Source organism: Tursiops truncatus, chromosome 6 (genome assembly GCF_011762595.2).
Source record: "Tursiops truncatus isolate mTurTru1 chromosome 6, mTurTru1.mat.Y, whole genome shotgun sequence".
NCBI classification, from domain to species: domain Eukaryota; kingdom Metazoa; phylum Chordata; class Mammalia; order Artiodactyla; family Delphinidae; genus Tursiops; species Tursiops truncatus.
Genome location: NC_047039.1, coordinates 93,763,132 through 93,788,245, shown reverse-complemented (window position 1 = coordinate 93,788,245; position 25,114 = coordinate 93,763,132). Strand labels below are relative to the sequence as shown.

Genomic DNA, 25,114 nt, shown 5'->3' with positions numbered 1-25,114 from the left:
TGTCCTAAAATAACACATTTTAAGGAAAATTGCAGGAACATCTCCAAGTCTCTAATAAATTATTCCCAGAGTGGACACTGTGTGCTGGGTTTTGAGTTCTTAGCTGTGATTGGCTGATCTGCCAGAGGAGAATGCTCTTGGATTACTGGAAGCAACGGGAGCATCTCATCACTAGCTGCTCAGGCTTCTATTAATGGTCTCAGGAAGGTGTCACAGCATAAGATGGAGGAGCCTGACTTTGAGGGCCCCAATTATCTTCATCTTCTGGCAAAGAGGTATTTCCTTTGGGGGGTAAATTTGTGCTATACAGAACTCTACCATGAACTAGAACTGCCCATATCAGATATGAACTGTAAAAAAATAGCATGGGATGAGTACAGAAACTATCTATAATTGGTTTAAATATTTTTAATCCCTTTGTTAAGGTGCAAGGCATTTATTTGCAGGACGTATACTTCTTTTTTTGTGTGCTCTTTTACTCTTTTTTTTACTCCATATACCCTAATCCATCTGTTAAGGCAGATTGGCAGTTAGAAACAAAAACTAGCTGAAATTAGTATAATCTTGAATTTTAATCTGATATTGAACGTATTTGCTTAAACTACAGTAAACTCTTTAATCACACAAGTCATATACCTACTTATTGTTATAATTCAAATATCTAATGAGAATTTATGAAACTTGTCTTATCTGTGTATTATGATTTGCCAAAGTTAGAACAAAAAGACTTTTTTTTGGTGTTTTAAATAGCAGTGTTATTTTATTTTATTTTATTTTTTAACATCTTCATTGGAGTATAATTGCTTTACAATGATGTGTTAGTTTCTGCTTTATAACAAAGTGAATCAGCTATACATATACATATATCCCCATATCTCTTCCCTCTTGCTTCTCCCTCACTCCCACCCTCCTTATCCCATCCCTCTAGGTGGTCACAAAGTACCGAACTGATCTCCCTGTGCTATGCGGCTGCTTCCCACTAGCTATCGGTTTTACATTTGGTAGTGTATATATGTACATGTGTAGAGAAAAGGGAACCCTCTTGCACTGTTGGTGGGAATATAAATTGATACAGCCACTATGGAGAACATTATGGCGGTTCCTTAAAAAACTAAAAATAGAACTACCATATGACCCAGCAATCCCACTACTGGGCATATACCCTGAGAAAACCATAATTCAAAAAGAGTCATGTCTATTTACAATAGCCAGGACATGGAAGCAACCTAAGTGTCGATCAACAGATGAATGGATAAAGAAGATGTGGCACATATATACAATGGAATATTACTCAGCCATAAAAAAACGAAATTGAGTTATTTGTAGTGAGGTGGATGGACCTAGAGTCTGTCATACAGAGTGAAGTAAGTCAGAAAGAGAAAGACAAATACCATATGCTAACACATATATATGGAATCTAAAAAAAAAAAAATGGTCATGAAGAACCTAGGGGCAAGATGAGAATAAGGACGCAGACCTACTAGAGAAGGGACTTGAGGGTACGGGGAGGGGGAAGGGTAAGCTGCGACAAAGTGAGAGAGTGGCATGGACATATATACACTACCAAACGTAAAATAGATAGCTAGTGGGAAGCAGCCACATAGCACAGGGAGATCAGCTCGGTGCTTTGTGACCACCTACAGGGGTGGGACAGGGAGGGTGGGAGGGAGGGATATGGGGACATATGTATAACTGATTCACTTTGTTATAAAGCAGAAACTAACACACTATTGTAAAGCAATCATACTCCAATAAAGATGTTTTAAAAAAAAAAGAGAGTCATGTACCACAATGTTCGTTGCAGCACTATTTACAATAGCCAGGATATGGAAGCAACATGTGTCCATTGACAGATGAATGGATAAAGAAGATGTGGCATATATATATACAATGGAATATTACTCAGCTATAAAAAGAAACGAACAAAAAGACTTCTAACACTCGTTCAAAGCGTTACACTCGTTCAAAGCGTTACGCTCCTTAAAACCCTACACTCGTTCTCTGTCTAGCTGTGACCGGCTGAGGCAGCATAGGGACGGCATAGGGACAGTAGCCTTGCTTGGCTACTGCAGCACTAGGGTGTCAGTTGGTCCCACCCAGAACACTTCATTTCTGCCCTGCAAGGATATATTTAATAACTGATTGTTGTGTCCCTTTAATACAAGAAAATGGAAACTAAACAGCCAGAGGAAACCTTTCCCAACACCGGAACCAATGGCGAATTTGGTAAACGCCCTGCTGAAGATATGGAAGATGAACAAGCTTTTAAAAGATCTAGAAATACTGATGAGAGAGTTGAATTAAGCATTCTGCTTCAGAGCAAGAATGCTGGGGAAGTGATTGGAAAAGGAGGCAAGAATATTAAGGCTCTCCGTACAGACTACAATGCCGGTGTTTCAGTCCCAGACAGCAGTGGCCCCGAGTGCATATTGAGTATCAGTGCTGATATTGAAACAATTGGAGAAATTCTGAAGAAAATCATCCCTACCTTGGAAGAGGGCCTGCAATTGCCATCACCCACTGCAACCAGCCAGCTCCCGCTCGAATCTGATGCTGTGGAATGCTTAAATTACCAACACTATAAAGGAAGTGACTTTGACTGCGAATTGAGACTGTTGATCCATCAGAGTCTGGCTGGAGGAGTTATTGGGGTCAAAGGTGCTAAAATCAAAGAACTTGGAGAGAACACTCAGACAACAATCAAGCTTTTCCAGGAATGTTGTCCTCATTCCACTGACAGAGTCGTTCTTATTGGAGGAAAACCTGATATGGTTGTAGAGTGCATAAAGATCATCCTTGATCTTATATCAGAGTCTCCCATCAAAGGACGTGCTCAGCCTTATGATCCCAATTTTTACAATGAGACCTATGATTATGATGGTTTTACAATGATGTTTGATGACCGCCGTGGATGTCCCGTGGGTTTCCCATGTGGGGAAAAGGTGGTTTTGACAGAATACCTCCTGGTCGGTGTGGGCGTCCCATGCCTCCATCCAGAAGAGATTATGATGATAAGAGCCCTCGCCAAGGACCTCCTCCACCTCCTCCTGGACGAGGGGGCCCAGGTGGTGGCAGAGCTCAGAATCTTCTTCTTCCTCCACCACCACCACCTGGAGAAGGAGATCTAATGGCCTATGACAGAAGAGGGAGACCTGGAGACCGTTATGATGGTGTGGTTGGTTTCAGTGCTGATGAAACCTGGGACTCTGCAGTAGATACATGGAGCCCGTCAGAGTGGCAGATGGCTTATGAACCACAAGGTGGCTCTGGATGTGATTACTCCTATGCTGGGGGTCGTGGCTCATATGGTGATCTTGGTGGACCTATTATAACTACATAAGTAACTGTTCCCAAAGATCTGGCTGGATCTATTATTGGCAAAGGTAGTCAGTGGATTAAACAAACCCGTCATGAGTCAGGAGCTTCGATCAAAATTGATGAGCCTTTAGAAGCGTCCGAAGATCGGATCATTACCATTACAGGAACACGGGACCAGATACAGAATGCACAGTATTTGCTGCAGAACAGTGTGAAGAAGTATTCTGGAAAGTTTTTCTAAGATTAGTGAAGAACTGAAGGAGTCCTGCATCTTTTTTTTTATCTGCTTTTGTTTAAAAAGCCAACATTCCTCTGCTTCATAGGTGCTCTGCATTTGAGGTGTAGTGAAATCTTTGCTGTTCACCAGATGTAATGTTTCAGTTCCTTACAAACGGGTGGGGGGTCGGGGTGGGCGTGCAAAAACCCTGAAATTTTGAAACAGCAGCAGAGTGAGTGAATTTTAAATTTTGCTTATTGGTGGTGGTTTAAAAAAAAATCCCCCCATGTAATTATTGCGAACACTTTGCTTTGTGGTCACTGTAACATTTGTGGGGTGGGACAGGGAGGAAAAGTAGCAATAGTCCATATGTCCCTGGCATCTAGTCAGAGCAGTGTGCAGAATGTAATGCTCTTTTGTAAGACACGTTTTATGATTTTTAAAATAAATTTAGTGAACCTAAAAAATAAATAAATAGATTAGCCCAAGTTTCCAGGGCCATTTGAAACAACTTAAAGGAATTGTCTCATCACTGGCGAAACGTGAATAGTTTCCATTGGTTCATGAATACAAAAACTTAAAAGTCCCTATTTAAAAAATAGATTTACACCTCAACTGTGAAACTAAAAACAAAGAGAAAAAGTGTTTTAAAAAAAAACAGAAAGGAAAAATAATATGTAATGTTATTATACTCTTAACTTGCTTTTATGGCCTAATTACTTTTATTTGAGAACACAACATTTTGGGTGGAGGTATGCCCAGTTAACAAATATTCTGAGTTCCTGCTACATGTAAAACTCTATGCTAGATTTTATGGTGCTAAAAAGAAAAGTCTGTGTGGCATTACGTCTTTATTTCCACACTGATTACTGAATCGTGAATATATTTCTATACATGAACAAAGAAGATATCAAATTCAGACATATCTTCAGAAAGCTCCATTAAGAATGAGAATAGGGACTTCTCTGGCGGTCCAGTGGGTAAGACTCCACGCTTCCACTGCAGGGGGCACAGATTCAATCCCTGGTTGGAGAGCTAAGATAGCTTTATGCTATGCAGTGCAGCCAAAAAAAAAGGAATGAGAATATTTGTCTATATTATTGTCTTCTGCTGAACATGGCTTGCCTAAATATTTTCTCTTCCTTTCACTTTAAAATAATCGCCTACAATATGAGGTGTCTAGTTGTCAAAGAGACCTTGGTAAGGTTGAAGAATTGTCTATATTCTCAAATATTGCCACCACATGCCAGATTTTTTGATTATGTGGGTAAATTGGATGGTTTAGACGTAAGACTTAGTTGTCTGCTACTACTCAGAACTGTCAATTTAACTAGCAGTACCTACAATTAGCATGCTCATGTATGCTCCATATGAACAGAGAAGCAAAATACAATTCTCACTTAGGAGGGAGTGGGAGGTTTGGGGCATAGATTAAAGGGTTCGTGAATTAATGGTCTCTTCCCTACCAAGGCTAATAACTTCATACCTACTAATAAGCAGTATTTACTGATTTACACTGCTTGTCGTACATACTTCCTTCTCTCCTCAGCACCCAAAACACACAAACAGACAGACATCACTCACTCACACACAAGACTGAAGGACTTGAACTAAACTTTAGGACCTGTCACTTCCTGAGAAGATAGAGCAGACAGAACTTTTTCATAGTTCTGATCCTCAGCCAGTAGAAGCTCCAGAAATTCTGTTTAGAATGGACTTGGTGGGGACAGCGATTTTATAAAAATTTGTGTTGAAGCTACCATTTTGTATGGTAAGCAAGATAATTTTATGTAAATCGCATTTTTATTTTGGGTGGCTTATAGTGTTGGTGCTAGCATGTTTTACGGAAGGAAATGCTAAAACCCTCCCAAGTCAGCCCCCTCTGGCTCCAGCTTCCACTGAAGGAAATGGAAGGAAGTAGAAGTAAGTTACAGGAAAGCAGGAGCAGTTAGGGAGCTGACAAACTGACAAACCTTCCTAGGGTAGGAGGAAGTAAGCATTTGAAGTTTGGTCTATAGAACTCTCTACTTCAGTTTACACATTTATAAAATAGAGTTCATTTTTTTTTAATAAATTTATTTATTTTATTTTTGGCTGCATTGGGTCTTTGTTGCTGCACGTGGGCTTTCTCTGGTTGTGATGAACGGGGGCTACTCCTCATCGCGGTGTGTGGGCTTCTCATTGCGGTGGTTCTCTTGTTGCGGAGCACAGCCTCTAGGCGCGCAGGCTTCAGTAGTTGTGGCGCGTGGGCTCAGTAGTTGTGGCATATGGACTTAGTTGCTCCGCGGCATGTGGGATCTTCCTGGACCAGGGCTGGAATCCGTGTCCCCTGCATTGGCAGGCGGATTCTTAACCACTGCGCCACTAGGGAAGCCCTAAAATAGAGTTCATTTTTGACATGCTTTTGAGTGTAGAAAATACTTAGAAAAATACTTTTCTTGAAATTTTATTATGCAAAAAGACAATATAATTAATAAATTAAACTTTAACTCTTCTTTTTCAGTAGTTTGCTTATTGCAGAAGAATCAGCTAACAAATACTGTATGGTGTGGCAATCAGAAAGCTGCAGAAGCTCTTTGAATACATTTTTGTTTAGAGGTAAAGGTTAATTGATTTTGAATGCTAAATAGAAAGTATAGATAAAAGGTACAATCAGTAGAAATGTATTGTCAGTATTATTATTATTATTGAAAATACTGTCATTATAAAAAGCACCATTCCAAAATTAGGATTTCAAAATTTATAATCCTAATTTTGGGTTGAGGCTTGTAATGCAGTTAATAATATTAAGTAGTTGTGCTACTTCAGTTCCTCCACACAATATTCTGTGTCCCTACTTAGGCTAAAAAGTAATGAAGCAGAAAGTTCTGTGTCAAAATATTTAAAATGATAGTCATCATAAAAATCTGATAAAATATATCATCTTGTTTAGGCTCATTATAATGAATTGGAATTTCTGATTTAATAAATCTTACGTTAACTCTTCAAAATATTGTCAAATGTATTAATTTAGTAATTACTAAAATGGTCAAACAAAATAATAGTTCCATCTCCTACTAAATAGTAGAATAATTTTAACTTCATGATATTTCCGTAAGTTGAAATAAACCTTTATGTAACTTCTATTGCTATAATATTTTGGACTTTTACAAATATTAGCATCTTGAAGATGAAATACTAGACATAACTTTATTTTAGTTTTTTTCTAATTTGTAAAAATCTATTTTGTAAGAAGTTTCCAGTGTGGTTCTGTTTATTGTGTTTTTTTATCTTTTTTGCCCTGTGGACTGTTTCTCACTATTTGTTTTTTGGTTTGTTGTGGTTTTTTAAGTGCCAAGAACTGGAGAGCCCAACAGTCTATATTCAGTTGTAGATTTTAAAAAGATATTTTCTATTGAAGAAGAAAGCCTTGTGGTTAATCCTGAAAATGCAGAGTGGTGGAAACAAGCAGGACTAAATCTGATAATGACAGAAACTTTGGAACATCTAAGTACATATCTGTATCATAATCTATCTTCTGATGATAGTAAACTGGAGACATTTTTGCCTACCAATGTGCTTCAATTAAAATGTAAGTATGTAATAGTAAATATCACTTGTGTAAACATTTTCAGAATGAGATGTTAGATACTGGCTTTCCGCCAGGTTATTGGGAAAATAAAACTAAATTCCAACATTAAATATAGCTCTGGCTCCGCCAGAATTTATAACTTCGACCTTCACTAAGCCTCATTTTCTTCCTTGAAAAAATGAGGAAGTTTGACCAGCTAATCATTAAATCTGTTTCCGTCCTAAAATTCTATAGTCTCAGCTTTAAATGTCTAGCCATTTTCAGTTAGTGTCTTTGTTTTCTTTTATAAATGATTAATTTCTAGCCCATTTTCTGTTTACATCAGCCTAGATACGAACCAGCACTGTTATTTTTCAGCCTGACAGCTGAGCTTTAAGTGTTCAATCATATCTAGTAATCTCTCTTCAACAATAGAAAATCTTCCTTTGTTACCAAAAAGTTTACTCATTAAGGGTTTTTTACTTGTATAATTTAAGAAGACAAAAATGTCTTTTGAGTTAATTTTTTTTCTTCTTCTAGGAACTTTATGTTCTCCCAAGTTCTTTGAGCATATTTATGATTATTACCTTGAACTCTTTATTGGGTAGATTGCTTATCTTCACTTCACTTAGTTCTTCTTCTGGGGTTTTATCTTGTTCTTTCATTTGGAGCATAGTCCTCTGTCCCCTCATTTTGCCTGATTCACAGTTTTTATTTCTATATGCGTGGTAGGTTGGGTATGTTTCCCAGTCTTGTAGAAGTGGTCTTTTGTAGGAGATGTCGTATGTGTCCCAGCAGCACACTCCCCTCTGGCCACCAGAGCTATATGTACTAGGGGTGCCTCTTATGTGGGCTGTCTAGGCACTTCTGTTGTGGCAGACTGACTAATGTGAGTGGTCTGATAGGCGTGGCTGGCCCCTTGTCCAGTTGGTTGTCAAGCCCTGCCCTTGTGTGGAGGCTGCGGGCTACTAGTGGGCAGGGCTGGGTCACAAGGTGCCTGGAGCTCTGGGGGCCCCTGGGGCTACTGCTGGCCCACTCATGGGCAAAGCCAGGTCCCAGGATGGCTGGTTATAGACCTGGGGGTCACAGATCTAGTGTCAGCCTGCTGGTAGGTGGGGTTGGTTTTTGACACTTCAGGGGCCTGGGGTGTCCTGAAGCTGATGTCTGCCAGCTGGTGGGTGGGGTCAGACCCTGAGGTGGCTGGCTGAGGGGCCAAGGTGTCCCAGAGCTGACATTAGCCTACTGGGGAGTGGCAGTGGGACTCAAGGGATCCAGGGCTAGTGCCCACCCACTGATAGGTGGAGACAGGTGCTGGGGTCTCTGGCTGCAGGGTCCTGGGGTGTCATAGCTGGTATTGGCCTGCTGGTGGGCAGGGCTGAGGCCTAGGAGATTCTGGGGCTGTTGTCCAGCCACTGGTGGGCAGGAATGGGTCCTGGGCCTTCTGGTGGGCAGGACCAGGTCCCAGGGTGGCTAGGGGTTCAGGGGTGCCTGCTGGTGGGTGGGGCTGTGTCCCCACGCAGCTAGCTGGTTGACCTGAGGCGTCCCAGTACTAGTCGACAGGCTGATGGGCGGGGCCAGTCCCAGTGCTAATAAGCTAGAGGGAGGATTCCAAAGTGGCACTTGCCATCACCAGAATCCTCATGGCAGAATGAGCTCCCAAAACATGGCTACTGCCAATTTCTGTGTCCCCACAGTGAGCTCCAATTGCCGCTGGCCTTTTTGAAAATCTCTCCAAGATCAGCTGGTGGGTCTGATCCAGGCTACTTTCAAAGTACTGCTTCTGCCCTGGGTCTCAGGGTGAGTGAGATTTTGTGTGCCTCCTTTGAGAGTGGAGACTCTTTCCTACAGCTCTCCTGCTCTCCCCAAATTAAGCCCTTGTGGTCTTCAAAGTCAAATGTTCTGGGGGCTCGTCCTCCTGGTGCATGACCCCAGCCATGAAAGCCTATGTGGGGCTCGGACCCCTTACTCTTTGGAGAGAACCTCTGCAATTAACCTCTGTAATTATCCTCCCATTTGTGGGTCACCCACCCGGCGGGGGGGTATGGGTGTCGACTATACTCTGTCTCCACCCCTCCTCTCTGTCTCGTTGTGGTTTCTTCTTTATATCTTTAGTTGTAGAAGATCTTTTTCTTCTAGTCTTCAGGTCTTTCTCATCAATAGTTGCCCTGCAAATAGTTGTACTAATTTTGGTGTGCCCATGGGTGGAGGTGAGCTCAGGGTGTTCCTGCTCCACCATCTTGGCCACTCCCCCTCCTCTTTTGAGTTATTTTGGTTGCTATGTGTGCCATTATAGTAAATGGAACATACTTAGACTCAATTATACCTTTTTGAAATATGTATTGTTTTAAATACGTATTGTTTTCAATACGTATTGTTTTAAAATCAGTTTGTGCAATAGTTAATAAATTTAGCTTTTAAAGGAGCTGGGGAAGTTTACTTTTATTTTATTACAGAGTAAATAAGTATATTTAAAAGTGAATTTTAGGGACTTTCCTGGTGGTGCAGTGGTTAAGAATCCGCCTGCCAATGCAGGGGACACGGGTTCGAGCCCTGGTCTGGGAAGATCCCACATGCCGCAGAGCAACTAAGCCTGTGCACCACAACTACTGAGCCCACATGCCACAACTACTGAAGCCCACGTGCCTAGAGGCCGTGCTTCACAATGAGAGAAGCCACCACAATGAGAAGCTCGTGCACCACAACGAAGAGTAGCCCCCACTCGCCGCAACTAGAGAAAGCCCGCGCACAGCAGCAAAGACCCAACGCAGCCAAAAATAAAAATATAAGTAAATAAAATTTTTTTAAGAAGTGAATTTTAGACATTATTGTGTACGTTGGAAGACTGCTCTAAGGAGATAGGAATTGGGGTGAGAATTGTTATCAAGGGATGTTTCAAAGACAGAAGACAGAGGGCTTTGGATGTGGTAGAAAAGAGGGTAGGTAAACAGACTATGTCAAGCAAATGCACACCAGTCTATCCTAAGACCCAGATGGTTACCCATGGTAGAAGAAGAATTTTAAAAGAGATGAGGTCAGATTGTGAGACAAAGAAAAGAGACAAGATGATTTTATGGAGTCTTCCGATATCCTTAATAATGTATTAAATCTATAAAATTATGTATAATCTTTATTATGATATATAACTATATTGAGGTTAAAATGAAACATATAACTCATCTTGTTATCTAGTAGAATTATGAATCCCGAAGTTTCATCCTGAAGTTTAAAAAGCAATAACTTTATCAGGAGCCCGTGGCCACGTTGTCAGGATAGGGGTGGTTAAAGAGAGTAGTAGAGGAAAATAATCAGAAAAGTGAAATAGTAAACAGTTCCTATTTACCTACTAAACACTCCAGAATATCTCTAGAAAATATCTTGGAGGTTGCAAATTGGTAGCACTCAGATCCTGTTCAGCCCACGTACTGTTGACCCATATGGTATTTTAATTAGTTACCAGCATTTAAAATTTGGAGGGTTGTACGAAACTGATCTGTATTTTGAAATTGTCTTTAAAATTCCAAAAATCAGACTCAGATTCTCACATGGCAACAACTGGTTAGGGCTGGTAGTAGCTCACCATTTAGACAGACCATGCACCCTCCAGTTCACCGTAGTTCCCAGCATTCACAAATTGAGGCCAGGTATTGGTTGGTATTTAGCATTACTCTTGCACTTTTGTCTTATATTTATAATAGTTAAGAGAAAAGTAAAATGTTTCCGATACCAGTATCTCTAATAAAAGCAAAAGCAAAAAAATTTATAGACCACATTATGGAAGAAAAAAACAAAATCTATCTTCCCAAAGATTATGATTTAAGCACTGGCCCTGTACTTCACTCATTTACATATTTAGCTGGCCTATAAGACACTTATGTTTTTTTCAAGTAAACTTTGAAGTATAATTTACATATAATAAAATGCACTTGTTCTAACTGTACAGTTTAATGAATTTTGACACATGTATTTTTATACCATGAAACTATCACCACCATTAAGATACAAAATATTTCTATCACCAGGAAGTTCCCTTGTGCTCCATTGCATTCTATAGTGATTCTCCTTCTATCCCACCCTTCTCCCCTACCAACCTTCACCTCTGACTTCAAGTAACCACTGGTCTACTTTCTGTCACTATATATTAGTTTCCTTTGTTCTGGAATTTCATTTATGGAATCATACAGTATGAACTCTTTTGTGTCTGCCTTCTACTCAGAATAACATTTTTGAGATTCACTCATGATGTTGTGTGTATTTGTAGTTCATTTCTTTTTTATTACTGAGGAATTTTTCATTATATGGATGTACCAAGGTTTGTTTATCAACTCTCCTGGATTTTTTTCTAGGTTTTTACTGTTATGAATAAAACTGCTATGAATATTCTTGTAGAAGTCTTTTTGTGGACATTTGTTATCATTTCTCTTCAGTGAATATCTAGGAGTATAATTGTTAGGTTTTATGGTAGGTGTATGTTTAACTCTTTAAGAAACTACTTTTTTCCAAAGTGGTTGCTCTGTTTTACATTTACACCAGCAATGTGTGAGGGTTTCAGTTACTCTATATCCTTGCCAACTCTTGGCATTGAAAATCTTAAATTTTAGCCCTTTTGATGGGTATGTTGTGGTATCTCATTGTGGTTTTAATTTGTATTTTCCTGATAACTAATGACGATGACCATCTTTTTACAAGCTCATTGGCTATATTTATACCTTCTTTTAAAAAATACATAATAGCTTTATGGACATGTAATTCACATACCATATAATTCACCCATTAAAAGTATATACCTCTCGGGCTTCCCTGGTGGCGCAGTGGTTGAGAGTCCGCCTGCCGATGCAGGGGACACGGGTTCGTGCCCCGGTCCAGGAAGATCCCACATGCCGCGGAGCAACTGGGCCCGTTTGCCATGGCCGCTGAGCCTGCACGTCCGGAGCCTGTGCTCCACAACAGGAGAGGCCACAACAGTGCGAGGCCCGCGTACCGCAAAAAAAAAAAAAAAAAGTATATGCCTCTCTGTGAATACACTAAAAACCATTGAATTACCATTCAAAGTTAGTATATTCACAGAGAGGTATAATCATCACCACAATCAATTTTAGGAGATTTTAATCCTCCCCCAAAAGGAATCTTGTACCCATTAGCAGTCACTCCCATTCTCTGTCTTTATAGATTTGTCTGTTCTGTATGTGCCATAGAAATGGAATCATACAATATGTGGTCTTTCGTGACTGCTTTCATTTAGCATGTTTTCAAGATTCATCCATATTGCAGCATGTGCATATCTTATATGAAGTGTTGATCAAATATTTTGTCAAATTTTTAATTGACTTTCTTTTAAAATATTATAACAGTTCTTCAAATATTTCGGATACAGTCTTTTTTTTTTTTTATGGTATGCGGGCCTCTCACAGTTGTGGCCTCTCCCATTGCGGAGCACAGGCTCCAGGCGCTCAGGCCCAGCAGCCATGGCTCACGGGCCCAGCCGCTCCAAGGCATGTGGGATCCTCCCGGACTGGGACACCAACCCTTGTCCCCTGCATCGGCAGGCGGACTCTCAACCACTGCGCCACCAGGGAAGCCCGATACAGTCTTTTTTAAAGTATATGTATTACAAGTATTTTCTTCTGGTCTGTGGCTTGCTTTGTATGTAAGTTTTTGACCCTTAGAATAACTGTAGGTATGATAGCTCCAAGGCTATGACTTGTCGTTAGACTATTGACAATAGTCTGGAATTCTTTCTTTGCTCAGTAACCTTAGCTCCAGTAATAGGAAAAAGAGGTGCTGAATTTTTATCCTTTAAAAATTTATTTTATTCAGACGAAAAATTGATTTTAAAAGCAGTAAACAAAGTACTCGTAAGGATCAAATTATATTAGTAAGAACCCAGAACTAAAGGTTATCTTAATACCCTAGTAGAACATTCATTTAGGCATGAAAGTCATTGGATATTTTCATTTTCTGTTTTCAGCATGGCTAGAACATAAAAGTTGTTCCTCACCTATTAAACTTATTGAGATATCTACAAACGATCATTTATCACCTTCACAAAAGACTCCACCTCTGTCAAAAGCAGTAACAGACTCGTATTTTTCTGATGAATATGTTGCTGTTGAAAGACCACGAAAAGAAGAAAAGCCAAAGATTGACCTAGAACTAGGTTATAGAATAATCCGAACTAAAGAAAATGAAGATTACTTGGAACTTGACAGCACAGTACCATCTACTGAATCATCTTCCTCTTCCAAAATTCAAGAAGCATCTTTTAAACATGGTAAAAAACAGGAGAATAATTTGGACCTTTTGAATGACTTTATTATGCTGCGAAATAAGTATAAGACTTGCACCTCAAAGACTGAAGTCACAGACAATGATGGAAAAGACGGTGAGTAATTTAATATTTTGGTGTAGGTATGATAGCTTCAAGGACTAAATGTATAATTTATTATAGAAGGTAAAGAAATAAAGCTCTTCAGATAAAACACATTATTCTTCAAAGAAAATGTCATTGATTCATGACACATTATATACGGAGATAGATATGGGATATACAGATATAGATGCAGATATGTATTTTCCAAAAAATTTAAAAGTGCATTTGAACTTTTAAGAAAAGCCACTATTTGTAAAAACTTACTTTCTACAACTTGGTCATACAGATTCATAACATTTCTAACTTTTGCTGATCATTCTGCCATTCTTTTTTCTCTTTTAGCTCACAGTTCTACCTCCATATTTTAACTTGTATTTTAATGTGTACTTAAGAACCTTTTGCCTGTTTGATTGCCTATTACTCTTTTTAACTTTATCAAAGAGTTTCTGTTTGAGTTGTAACTGTTTTACATTCATCGCTTATAAACATATCAAAGTAGTATAATGCGTCATATCATTTCACTTCTGGTAAAAAAATAAAATTCTAGTATTCTAGAATGTGTTTGACACAGCTTACCCAAATGAAATAAGTACAAAAATATTTATTTGTGAGAGTTAGAGTATACCTAGGTCTTACTGTCGTATGTATTGATACTGTTAATGTACATAAGGTCTTGCCCCTGAATAAACTGTAAAATAAGACAAGAAGTAAAATATATACCAGAAATTAGTTTGAGAGTCCAATGAGCTTGCTAACTAAACACCAGAATTGGTCAGAGTACCTACCCAGACCCAGACTATGCTGGACTGGGCCAGGATTCCCTATGGTTGGGGAGCTGCTTGGGAAAAAGTCATGACATAGAAAAGCAGAAAAGAGTGCTTGTTCTTTGTGTGCAGCATGATATGACAGCCTTTTATAGATCTATATAAAGTTATATTACTTTGTCCATCAGTGCATTTTTACAATGAAAAATTCAACAAAAATTCAGAAAAGTATTTAAAGATCTCAGAATTTTGTGACCCTTTATGTTTATATATATTTGTCATAAAGTTTCTTTTTGTGTAATTGTTTGACCGCATTATAACTTACCTTGTTAGGTGACAATTCTATATGTAACAGATCTTTCTAACCAATTTGCACCATAATTCAGAGTATAATTTCTACATGAAAGAATGAGCAAAATATAAAGAATTATCTTATGAATGTGATGCATAAATAGGAATTTTTTAAAGATTTGTTTTTTTCAGGTTTGTGAATGTTTTCAGATTCTATTCATATTTGAGGCCAAAAAACAAACAAAAAAAGGAAACCAATCCAAAATTAGCACTGACACCCTTTTCTGGTTTTCATACTTGTGATGATGTCTTGTAACAAGGTATATTGGCAACAGAAAATGAGAGAAAGCAACAAGAAAGGAGACAAAGATAAAAAGAATATTTTCTTATTTTAAAAGTTAGCCATTAATTAAACAATTAAAGGAATACTGATGTTAGGTGGGAATGCTCTGTACTCCTGATTTTTTCTCTATAGTATTATGTTCCTGGCCTCTTTGCCCTTTAATGTGTTCTCCCCAGAGGCACTGAAATTAATTATCTGTATTGTAAATTTGAAAAAGAATAAATTGGGCATAAGCTTGTAGGAATGAGCTGCCTCACAAGTAACAGGCATTCTCCTCTGCTTCTCTATGTCATGAATCTTTCCCAAGCAGTTCCCCAATAGTGCAGAATCCTAGCCCAGTACAGTATAGTCTGGGGCACGGTAGGTAACTCTAATTCTGTTGTTTAATTAAAAAGCTCTTTTGACTCTCAAACTAAGCTCCTTTCTCCAACTTAGTTTTTATTAGTAACAGAGGTAATATTTTGATATATATATTTTACTTCTTGTTGATACAGGGGTGAGAAAGAATGCTACAACTTATTAGGCCCCCTCAAAAACTCTAATAATTTGTAGTATTTAATCATAGCTATTTAAATTACTTATAGTTAATAAAAAGTATACTTGAAAATAATAAAAAGCTAGTTTAGGATATTTTACTCTTTTTTTTCACTGTGTATTTAAAGCTCATATATTCAAACGTTTCAAGATGGCAGTGTTTTTCTAAAATTATCTTGTAATCATATTATTAATGGATAACATTGCAATCTAGTTAATATAACTCTAATCATAAATAAATTATATATATATATATTTTTTTTTAATCCTCTACAATACTTACAAACGAAGGAAGAAAACTACAGTTATTGAACCTTGTGTGCCAGGCACTAAATCACATATCAGAGATAAATATGATAACGTTGCTGACCATGAGACGCTTACAGTGGACCAGATGCAGATAATTTCCATACAACATCGTCAGTGCCAGGAGACTATGCCAAGTGCTGAGGAAACAAAAAGGAGCGGCACTTTGCTGGCCTGGAAGTAGAGTGGGCAGTGTTTTGGGGTTTTTTTGCGGTACGCGGGCCTCTCACTGCTGTGGCCTCTCCCGTTGCGGAGTACAGGCTCCGGACACGCAGGCTCAGCGGCCATGGCTCACGGGCCCAGCCGCTCCATGGCATGTGGGATCTTCCCGGACCGGGGCACGAACCCGCGTCCCCTGCATCGGCAGGCAGACTCTCAACCACTGCGCCACCAGGGAAGCCCCGAGTGGGCAGTTTTATTAGGCTTCCTGTAGAAAATGCCTGGGAGCTAAAGGGTAAGTAGTAAGAAATGACCTTATTAAGAAAGGATGGAGACAGATAGGGTTTGGGGTATAGGAGAGAATTAGTAACAGAGGAAGGGTCTGTGGACAGTCACAGAGAAAAGATGTAGAACAGTATGTGCCCTTTAGGTGTCAGGAATCATCCTTGGTATTTATAACACCTTATAACAATATTTGAAATAGGTATATTAATCAATATTTTACATATGAGGAAACTGAGGCTAGTGTCAGAACTGGGATTGAAACACTGATCTGATGCCAAAGTTCCTTCCTTTATTACCATTCAGCTTCCTACCCAGCACAGTAAGTCCATTGACCTGAATAGTTGCTCAATTTAATACTGATGCATTTCAAAGAATTTTAACAATTATGATCATATTACAAGAGAGCATCTTAATCAACATTAAGTTTCCCTGAACAATGCAAATTAATATTTTTATTAGAACTTCAAGACAAAGAAGAACATTCTTTAACTCTTCAAGAAGAAAATCCTATTGTTTGTACTAATGAAACACTAGAGAAAGCAAATCAGGAAAGGAGAGCAGATAATGTCATTGAAATTCAAGCATCAGGTATGCATTATGCTTTTTAAATACATTCAAATTAAGTAAATTTGAAAGCACTTTCCTGGGTATCTAGGACACACCTTATTTTCCATGTAATTTTCTTCACTTGTTTCAGATATTTCTTCATTCCAGTCCTACTTTCAGGTTATTTCCAAACCTGGAGTGCCTTATTCACTGCCTCTGCCCCTCCCTCCCCATCGCCCTATTCCAGTCCACTAAGTGTTATTTCTTCCTTCATTTAAACTGCTGCTTCCCTACATGCATCAGAGAACAGCAAACTGCAGCTCCTCACTCAGACTTTTCTTCCCAGTCTGGAAAAATGAACTGTTGATGGTTGCCCTCTCCGTTCTCTTACCCACCATCAAGGTGGTGTAAATAAGTTATTATTGATTCCTATACCAATTAAAATTATTTGTTCTGCTGTAAAGAAAAATATTCTTTACATTGACCCCTTAAGAACATCATGCTCACTATTAAAATCGATAAGGAAGTATGACACTAGTTCTTGAATATCATTTCATTCTTTTGGCTAAATTTCATTTATGACCTTTAGATGACAATGCAGATCTTTAAATATTGATATTCTAGTGAAAACTAAAAACAATTTGTCATTGTTATAAATGTGTTCATCTTAAGGTTGTAAGCTAATAGTGGAGGGAGAAGAAAAAAACTGTGATTCTCTTCCTCATACTTGCCCTGCCAAATTAGTCACTGAATAAATCATTTCTAATAAACAAGATAACCATAAAATTATATTAATTCTACAGAGGGTTTCTTTTGTTGTGTTTTTACTAGTTTATTTAGAATAAATACCCTAAAATAAGCCTCTATAGAATCTAATGATTTTTAACTCAGAAAAGAATTTGGATAGAGTTCAGGTTTCCATGAAGTAACATGGATGATTGATTTGTCAAAAAGAACATACCATCCTTATAAAAACACTGCCTTTAATGCTTTTATTTTGGCAGATAGCCAGTGCCAAGCATACTGTCTCCTGGAAGCAGCAGCTTCTCCTATCTTAAAAAAACTTGTATGCCTCTGTACTCTTCCTGCTGCTAACTGGAAATTTGACACTGTCATTTTTGACCAAACAAGGTTCCTCTTAAAACAACAAGAAAAAGTAATAAGTGATGCTATTCACCAAGGTGAGTACAAATAAAAGTCACATTATTTTAAAGGATATAAATTTATGGATTATTAGAAAATGCAGAAATTAGTCATAGATGGAGGCATAACTGTAATTCAGCATATGACACCCACAGACCAATGCTGGAAAATCAGCTAAGCAAGGATAAAAAGGTAAGAAATACAAGTGTCGCCTGCTTTTCATGTTTGCTTTATGTCACTTTGATTTTATGAAGACCTACATTAATATCTGTTTTCACTAACTGAAAGAAATCAAAGAGGATTTTCGTTTTTATGAAAAAAGGTATTTGCTTCTTTACTCCATTTCAGCTTACAAAAGGTTTCATAGGAACTCTCTATTTTCAGATAGTGGGGGAAACCTGTATCATCTGGCATTGCTTCTCAGTAAAGCTCCTAGTTGACATATATATTACTTGACAGATTCCTATTGCAGAAACCAAATTAACCCTATTACTGTTAGCATCTGAACCACTTAGGTCCCTCCCAAATAGGTGGGGGGAGGTCAACAAGTAAATTGATTAAAGTCAATCCTGGACTTTTGCTTCTGGCCAAAATGGAATAACAGGGACTGAATTTACCCTCCTTCCAGAAATAACAACAACAAACAAAAAGACAAAGACAAAATAGATGAAACCAGTTTTTAAGATCCTAGACATCAGGCAACGAAGCACAATGATTCCTGAGAGATGGGAGACAAGTGAGGTGAGCCCTACCATTGCCCTAGCTTACTGCCTTGAAAGAAATGCCAGGCCATGGCACAGGGAGAGGTACCAGAGGCAGAGCTCAGGGGACAAATCTGAGTTGAAGAAGCAGAGCTAAGAGTCCAGGGAGACCAAGGCAACTAAAGTTCAAAGGATAGAAGGTTAGGGGCTTCCCTGGTGGCAGAGTGGTTAAGAATCTGCCTGCCAATGCAGGGGACATGGGTTTGAGCCCTGGTCTGGGAAGATCCCACATGCCGCGGAACAACTAAGCCCGTGTGCCACAACTACTGAGCCTGAGCTCTAGAGCCTGCAAGCCACAACTACTGTGCCCACGAGCCACAACTACTGAGCCCACGTGCTACAACTAATGAAGCCTGTGCACCTAGAGCCCGTGCTCTGCAACAAGGAAAGCCACTGCGATGAGAAGCCTGCACACCGCAGTGAAGAGTAGCCCCTGCTCGCCACAACTAGAGAAAGCCCATGCACAGCAATGAAGACCCAATGCAGCTAAAAATAAACAAATTTTTTAAAAAAGGTAGAAGGTTAGAGAGCAGAGAGCTTCACAAGAAGAGTCCTAGAAATTTGCAGAGAGTCTCCCTGAAGTATTCAGCAGAGTACTGATCCAAGAGTATATGTGAGGACAATAGCCAAAACATAGAAACAACCTAAATGCCCACTGACAGATGAATGGATAAAGAAGATGTGGTACATATATACAATGGAATACTACTCAGCCATAAAAAAAGAATGAAATAACGCCATTTGCAGCAACATGGATGGACCTAGAGATTATCATACTAAGTAAAGTAAGTCAGACAGAGAAAGACAAACACCATATGATATCACTTATATGTAGAATCTAAAAGATAACACAAATGAACTTATCTATGAAACAGAAACAGACTCACAGACATAGAGAACAGTCTTGTGGCTGCCAAGGGGGTGGGGTGGGGGAAGGATGGATTAGGAATTTGGGATTAGCAGATGCAAACTATAATATAGAGAATGGGTAAACAACAAGGTCCTAGTGTATAGCACAGGAAACTATATTCAATATCCTGTGATAAACCATAATGGAAAAGAATACAGAAAAAAAAGAAGAACAGCCATCTCAAAAAAAATAAATGTATATGTGAGGAACTAACCTACAAGAGATTGGGAAACAAACCATCTGAAAGGATTAGAGGGAATAGTACTCTGAATTCACACAGGGCAGGAAATAATGTCTGTTCCCACCAGCCAGACTAGAAAATCTCATAGTTCATGGAGTATTGATCACCATACTTAGAGAAGTCTTGTCTCAGTAGTGGGGAATAATTATCCCTAGATTTAGCACTGCTCTGGACCTGCCTAAAAAAATCATAAAAGCAAGACTCAAAGTTATCAAACTATTTCCAAGGAACTTAACTGCATCCCAGAACAAAGCTTAAGACTATTTTATATGAATACAGAAATATTTAGCACTAACAAGGTAAAATTCACAATGTTTGACATCTGATCAAAGATTGTCAAGCATAACAAGAGACAGGAAAACACAGCCCATAAGGAGAATAATCAATCAAAACAAACTCAGAGCTGACAAAGATGTTAGAATTATCAGAGAGGACACTGAAACTTATTATAACTGTATTCCATACATTCAATAAGCTAGAGACATAAAAGAGATGCAAATTGTAGTTTTAGAGAATAAACTACAATGCATGAGATGAAAAATACACTGGATGGAGTTAATGGCAGATTAAATATTGCAGAAGAAAAGACTAGCTAACTTGTAAGCATAGCAATAGAAACTATCTAAAATAAAACCCAGGTGGATAAAAGAATAAAAAAGAAGGAAAGAAAAGAGCATAGTGGGCTGTGAAACAACTTCAAATAGCCTTATATACTAGCATTAGAGTTCTCAAAGGAGAGGCAAAAGGGGGTAAACAGATAAAATATTTGAAGAAATAATGACTGAAATTTTGCCAAACTCAGTGAAAACTACAAACCCACAGATCCAAGAAACTCAATGAACCCTAAGCACAAGAAGCATAATAAAGCTACACCAAGGCATATTATAATCAGGTTGCTCAAAACCAGTGATAAAGAGAAAATTGTAGGAGCAGCCAGAAGGAAAAATATATATGCTGCAAAAGAGAAACAATGACAAGGTTGACGTCAAATTTCTTGTCAGAAATAGTGCAAGTGATGTTGAGCATTCTTTCATGTGTTAGAAGAAATGCAAATCGAAACTACAATGAGATATCATCTCACACCAGTCAGAATGGCCATCATCAAAAAATCTAGAAACAATAAATGCTGGAGAGGGTGTGGAGAAAAGGGAACACTCTTGCACTGCTGCTGGGAATGTGAATTGGTACAGCCACTATGGAGAACAGTATGGAGGTTCCTTAAAAAACTACAAATAGAACTACCATATGACCTAGCAATCCCACTACTGGGCATATACCCTGAGAAAACCATAATTCAAAAAGAGTCATGTACCAGAATATTCATTGCAGCACTATTTACAATAGCCAGGAGATGGAAGCAATCTAAGTGTCCATCAACAGATGAATGGATAAAGAAGATGTGGCACATATATACAATGGAATATTACTCAGCCATAAAAAGAAACGAAACTGAGTTATTTGTAGTGAGGTGGATGGACCTAGAGTCTGTCATACAGAGTGAAGTAAGTCAGAAAGAGAAAGACAAATACCGTATGCTAACACATATATATGGAATCTAAGGGAAAAAAAGGTCATGAAGAACCTAGGGGTAAGACGGGAATAAAGACACAGACCTACTAGAGAATGGACTTGAGGATATTGGGAGGGGGAAGGGTAAGCTGTGACAAAGTGAGAGAGTGGCATGGACATATATACACTACCAAATGTAAAATAGATAGCTAGTGGGAAGCAGCCGCATAGCACAGGGAGATCAGCTCGGTGCTTTGTGACCACCTGGAGGGGTGGGATAGGGAGTGTGGGAGGGAGGGAGACACAAGAGGGAAGAGATATGGGAACACATGTATATGTATAACTGATTCACTTTGTTATAAAGCAGAAACTAACACACCATTGTAAAGCAATTATACTCCAATAAAGATGTTAAAAAATTTTTTTTAAAAATAAAGAAATAGTGCAAGTGAAAAGAAGGTGGAATAATATCTTTAAAATACCTGAAAGAAAAAACCACCAACCTATTCTGTACTAGGCAAAAATACATTACAAAAACAAAGGGGAAATAGAGGTGTTTTCAGACATACAAAAGCTGAAAGAATTCATCGGCTGCGGATCTGCACTGTAAGAAATGTTCTCCCAAAGACAGAGGAAAATGATACCAAATTTGGTTTCTCTGCTCTCTTCTTTTCCCTTCCTGGTCATGATTGACTTGTTTACACAAGTCCTTCCAGGGGCTGGAGGTACTACCCATAACTGGTTTTTCTGTTGCTCCTTGATTCCCAGTGACTACTGATTATTTGCTTTGATCTTTATTGCTTAAATCAATAGTTTTCATACTTTTTTTTAAACATCTTTATTGGAGTATAATTGCTTTACAATGGTGTGTTAGTTTCTGCTTTATAATAAATTAAGCCTGGAATCCGGTCTTCATGGCCGCACTTTTGCATGCAGTAAAATCCAACCTATCATCTTCAATAAGCTTGGAACTACATGGAACGTATTAATTAGATAATTGTCTTGTCCCTATAAGTACCTCTTTTGTTTGAGTCATATCTTTGGACAAATATTCCCAGGTGTCTACCTCCATTTCAATGTATTGCTTTACGTTATGATCCTCCACCTTTATCTAAACCAGTTGGCAAGTTATGAGTTTAATTTTCTTCTTGTTTCATAACTGGGAATCATTGTCCTTCTTCCCACCAAGAGTAGAAATAATGGAACATTCTTTGGAAGCAGCAAAGTATGAACTCTGAGGTTAGCTGTAGGGGTTGGAATGCCAGCTCCATCATTTATACACAAATTGACCTTGGGCAGTTACCTAACCTCGTTAAGACTGTTTTCTCATCCATAAAATCAAGATCATAGTAAACTTGTCTGATAGGGTTATTGTTAGAGATTCAATGAAATAAACAGATTATATACAGCTTGGCACATAGTAAGCACTCAATAATAAATGTTATCTATTATTGTTAAGCATTCTGATATATATTCTAAAATTCTAATGTATATTCTGTCTTTAAATATGTTTTTGCTTACCTAGGTAAAAATGTTGAAAGAGAAATGACATTCAAGTATGCTGCCCTCTTACACCTTTTGGTAACAATTAGAGATGTCCTTTTAACATGTAGCTTGGACACAGCATTGGGTTGGTGTGAAAATTTTTTATTTCCCCTTTTCTTCCTATTGAAATATTTTGTCTGAAATAACGTTTACTTTTCTGAAAAAGATGCACTTTGTAAGAAATTATGTAGTTTTTTTCCTGCATTAAACATTATATATATAGACATAATTATCATGGAATATATATTTTATTCTCCTTATATTCATTAAAAGAAATTTTCTGTAACAACAATCATCACCTAGAAAAATAGGTGTAAGATTCTCTATTCTAGGCCTGAATTACAGACTCCTAATGGCCTTAAGGGATTTGACTGTGTAATCATTATTATGCACTGCATTTTTTTCCAACATCTTTATTGGAGTATAATTGCTTTACAGTGGTGTGTTAGTTTCTGCTGTATAACAAAGTGAATCAGCTATACATATACATATATCCCCATATCTCCTCCCTCTTGTGTCTCCCTCCCACCCTCCCTATGCCACCGTTCTAGGTGGTCACAAAGCACCGAGCTGATCTCCCTGTGCTATGTGGCTGCTTCCCACTAGCTATCTATTTTACATTTGGTAGTATATATATGTCCATGCCACTCTCTCACTTCGTCCCAGCTTACCCTTCCCCCTCCCCATGTCCTCAAGTCCATTCTCTACATCTGCGTCTTTATTCCTGTCCTGCCCCTAGGTTCATCAGAACCATTTTTTTTTTCAGATTCCATATATATGTGTTAGCATGCTGTATTTGTTTTTCTCTTTCTGACTTACTTCACTCTGTGTGACAGTCTCTAGGTCCATCTACCTTGCTACAAATAACTCAATTTCGTTTCTTTTTATTATGCACTGCTTTTTAATGTAAGATGACACTTTGACATATACATTTTAGGTTCTCATTGAGTATCTGTGTCTTCGAATCTTTGCTAGATGCAATATAGCTATATAGCAAGATCTTCTGCAATTTCTTTTTTAGTTGTGCATGTAAGTTAGGATATGAATTACTTGAGTATTAAAAATCAAACTATTTTGAATGTATTGAAAATTTTAAATATTTTGGAAATTTTTTCTAAACTATTAAAATCCTTAAAGTATCTGTCTTACTGCATTACTGTTTTAGGCCCCTTATTGCAGGTTGTTTAGACTTGTTTAGTAATGGTATCTTTTTAGGATTATGTTTTATAATTTAAAGTTTCTAGAACCCATTATATACAAAGTGAAAATATTTTTTCTCTGATCTGTGACGCAGACATTTTTTCCTATCTGTGACTCAGACAAATATTATTTCTCTAATCCAAGGTTTGGATAAGTACTGGGCAGCAGCGAGTTACAACTGTACTCCCTCTACATCACTGGGAGTTGTAATACTTGGCCAAGTATTATATTAGTATTATCTGGCCAGGTATTGTAACTAAGTTACAGCTACCTTTAGAAAGCCCAACATGGTGCTTTTCCTTTCTTCTCCAATTAAAGCATTTGAGTGCTGACAAGTTGTCTTGTCTCCATTCCCAGACAACTATAGCCCTAGTTTACAGTATCTGTAGCTAGTATAATGGTGTAGCGTCACATGCTTCTGTTCAGTCACCTGTCTTCATTATAATTTTCAGCTGCCATAGAAGATTGTCAGTCCTACCAACAACTAAGCTAACTATAAAAGCATAATAGTAAGGCAGAATGTCAGAATCTAGAATATTTGGACTTCCAGGGAGAGTACAGTTGTGACTCACTCGTGCTCAATACTTATCAAAATCTTGCATTAGAGAAATAATATTTATGGAGGATTGCTTAAAGTATATTCACCTTTAAGTACTCTATATTTTACCCTAGGATTAAGTGAGACCATTGAGAGCTATATACTTGAACTGAATTGTTTCTGTTCCTCAAAGAAATGCCTTTGCTATATCAAAGTTTGGCATTACTATTTGGCTACCTTGAGGAATACTTATAAAAGTAAAATCCTTGTTGGAAAACATAACTTCTTAAACCCTAGGTATACCAAGCCATAATGAGTAACCTTGCTGCCTTGGACACTTTTAGTAGAAGGCTTTCTCACTCCTCTAAACCTCTCAAAATCAAAGAGCAAGTTAGGTTGTCCTCCTTTCTTTCTCTGTGAATAGTGACAGAGGAAGAAAGGTCCATGTGGGTCTGACTGCCTACCCTGGACCCAACATTCTGTATTTTCTCCCAGCTTCCAATTTGCTTCTTCTCCCAAACTAGCAAGGTAATTAGTTTCAAGGTTAAAAGTATAGAGTTTCACTTCTGGGCTTTAACCCAGAAATA

General features: G+C 38.2%; 1 protein-coding gene and 1 pseudogene across 1 annotated transcript in view; both read left to right on the top strand.

Annotated features, from left to right (window-relative positions):
* Positions 1-25,114, top strand: part of SHOC1 (shortage in chiasmata 1) — an 88,885-nt gene that overhangs the window by 26,969 nt on the left and 36,802 nt on the right. Inside the window, exons 10-15 of the mRNA XM_019946352.3 lie at positions 6,039-6,133; positions 6,867-7,106; positions 13,051-13,464; positions 16,603-16,722; positions 17,685-17,861; positions 22,770-22,874. Coding sequence (XP_019801911.2) covers positions 6,039-6,133; positions 6,867-7,106; positions 13,051-13,464; positions 16,603-16,722; positions 17,685-17,861; positions 22,770-22,874 — 1,151 coding nt within the window. The remainder of the gene's footprint in view (positions 1-6,038; positions 6,134-6,866; positions 7,107-13,050; positions 13,465-16,602; positions 16,723-17,684; positions 17,862-22,769; positions 22,875-25,114) is intronic.
* Positions 2,060-3,708, top strand: LOC109551942 (heterogeneous nuclear ribonucleoprotein K pseudogene; annotated as a pseudogene).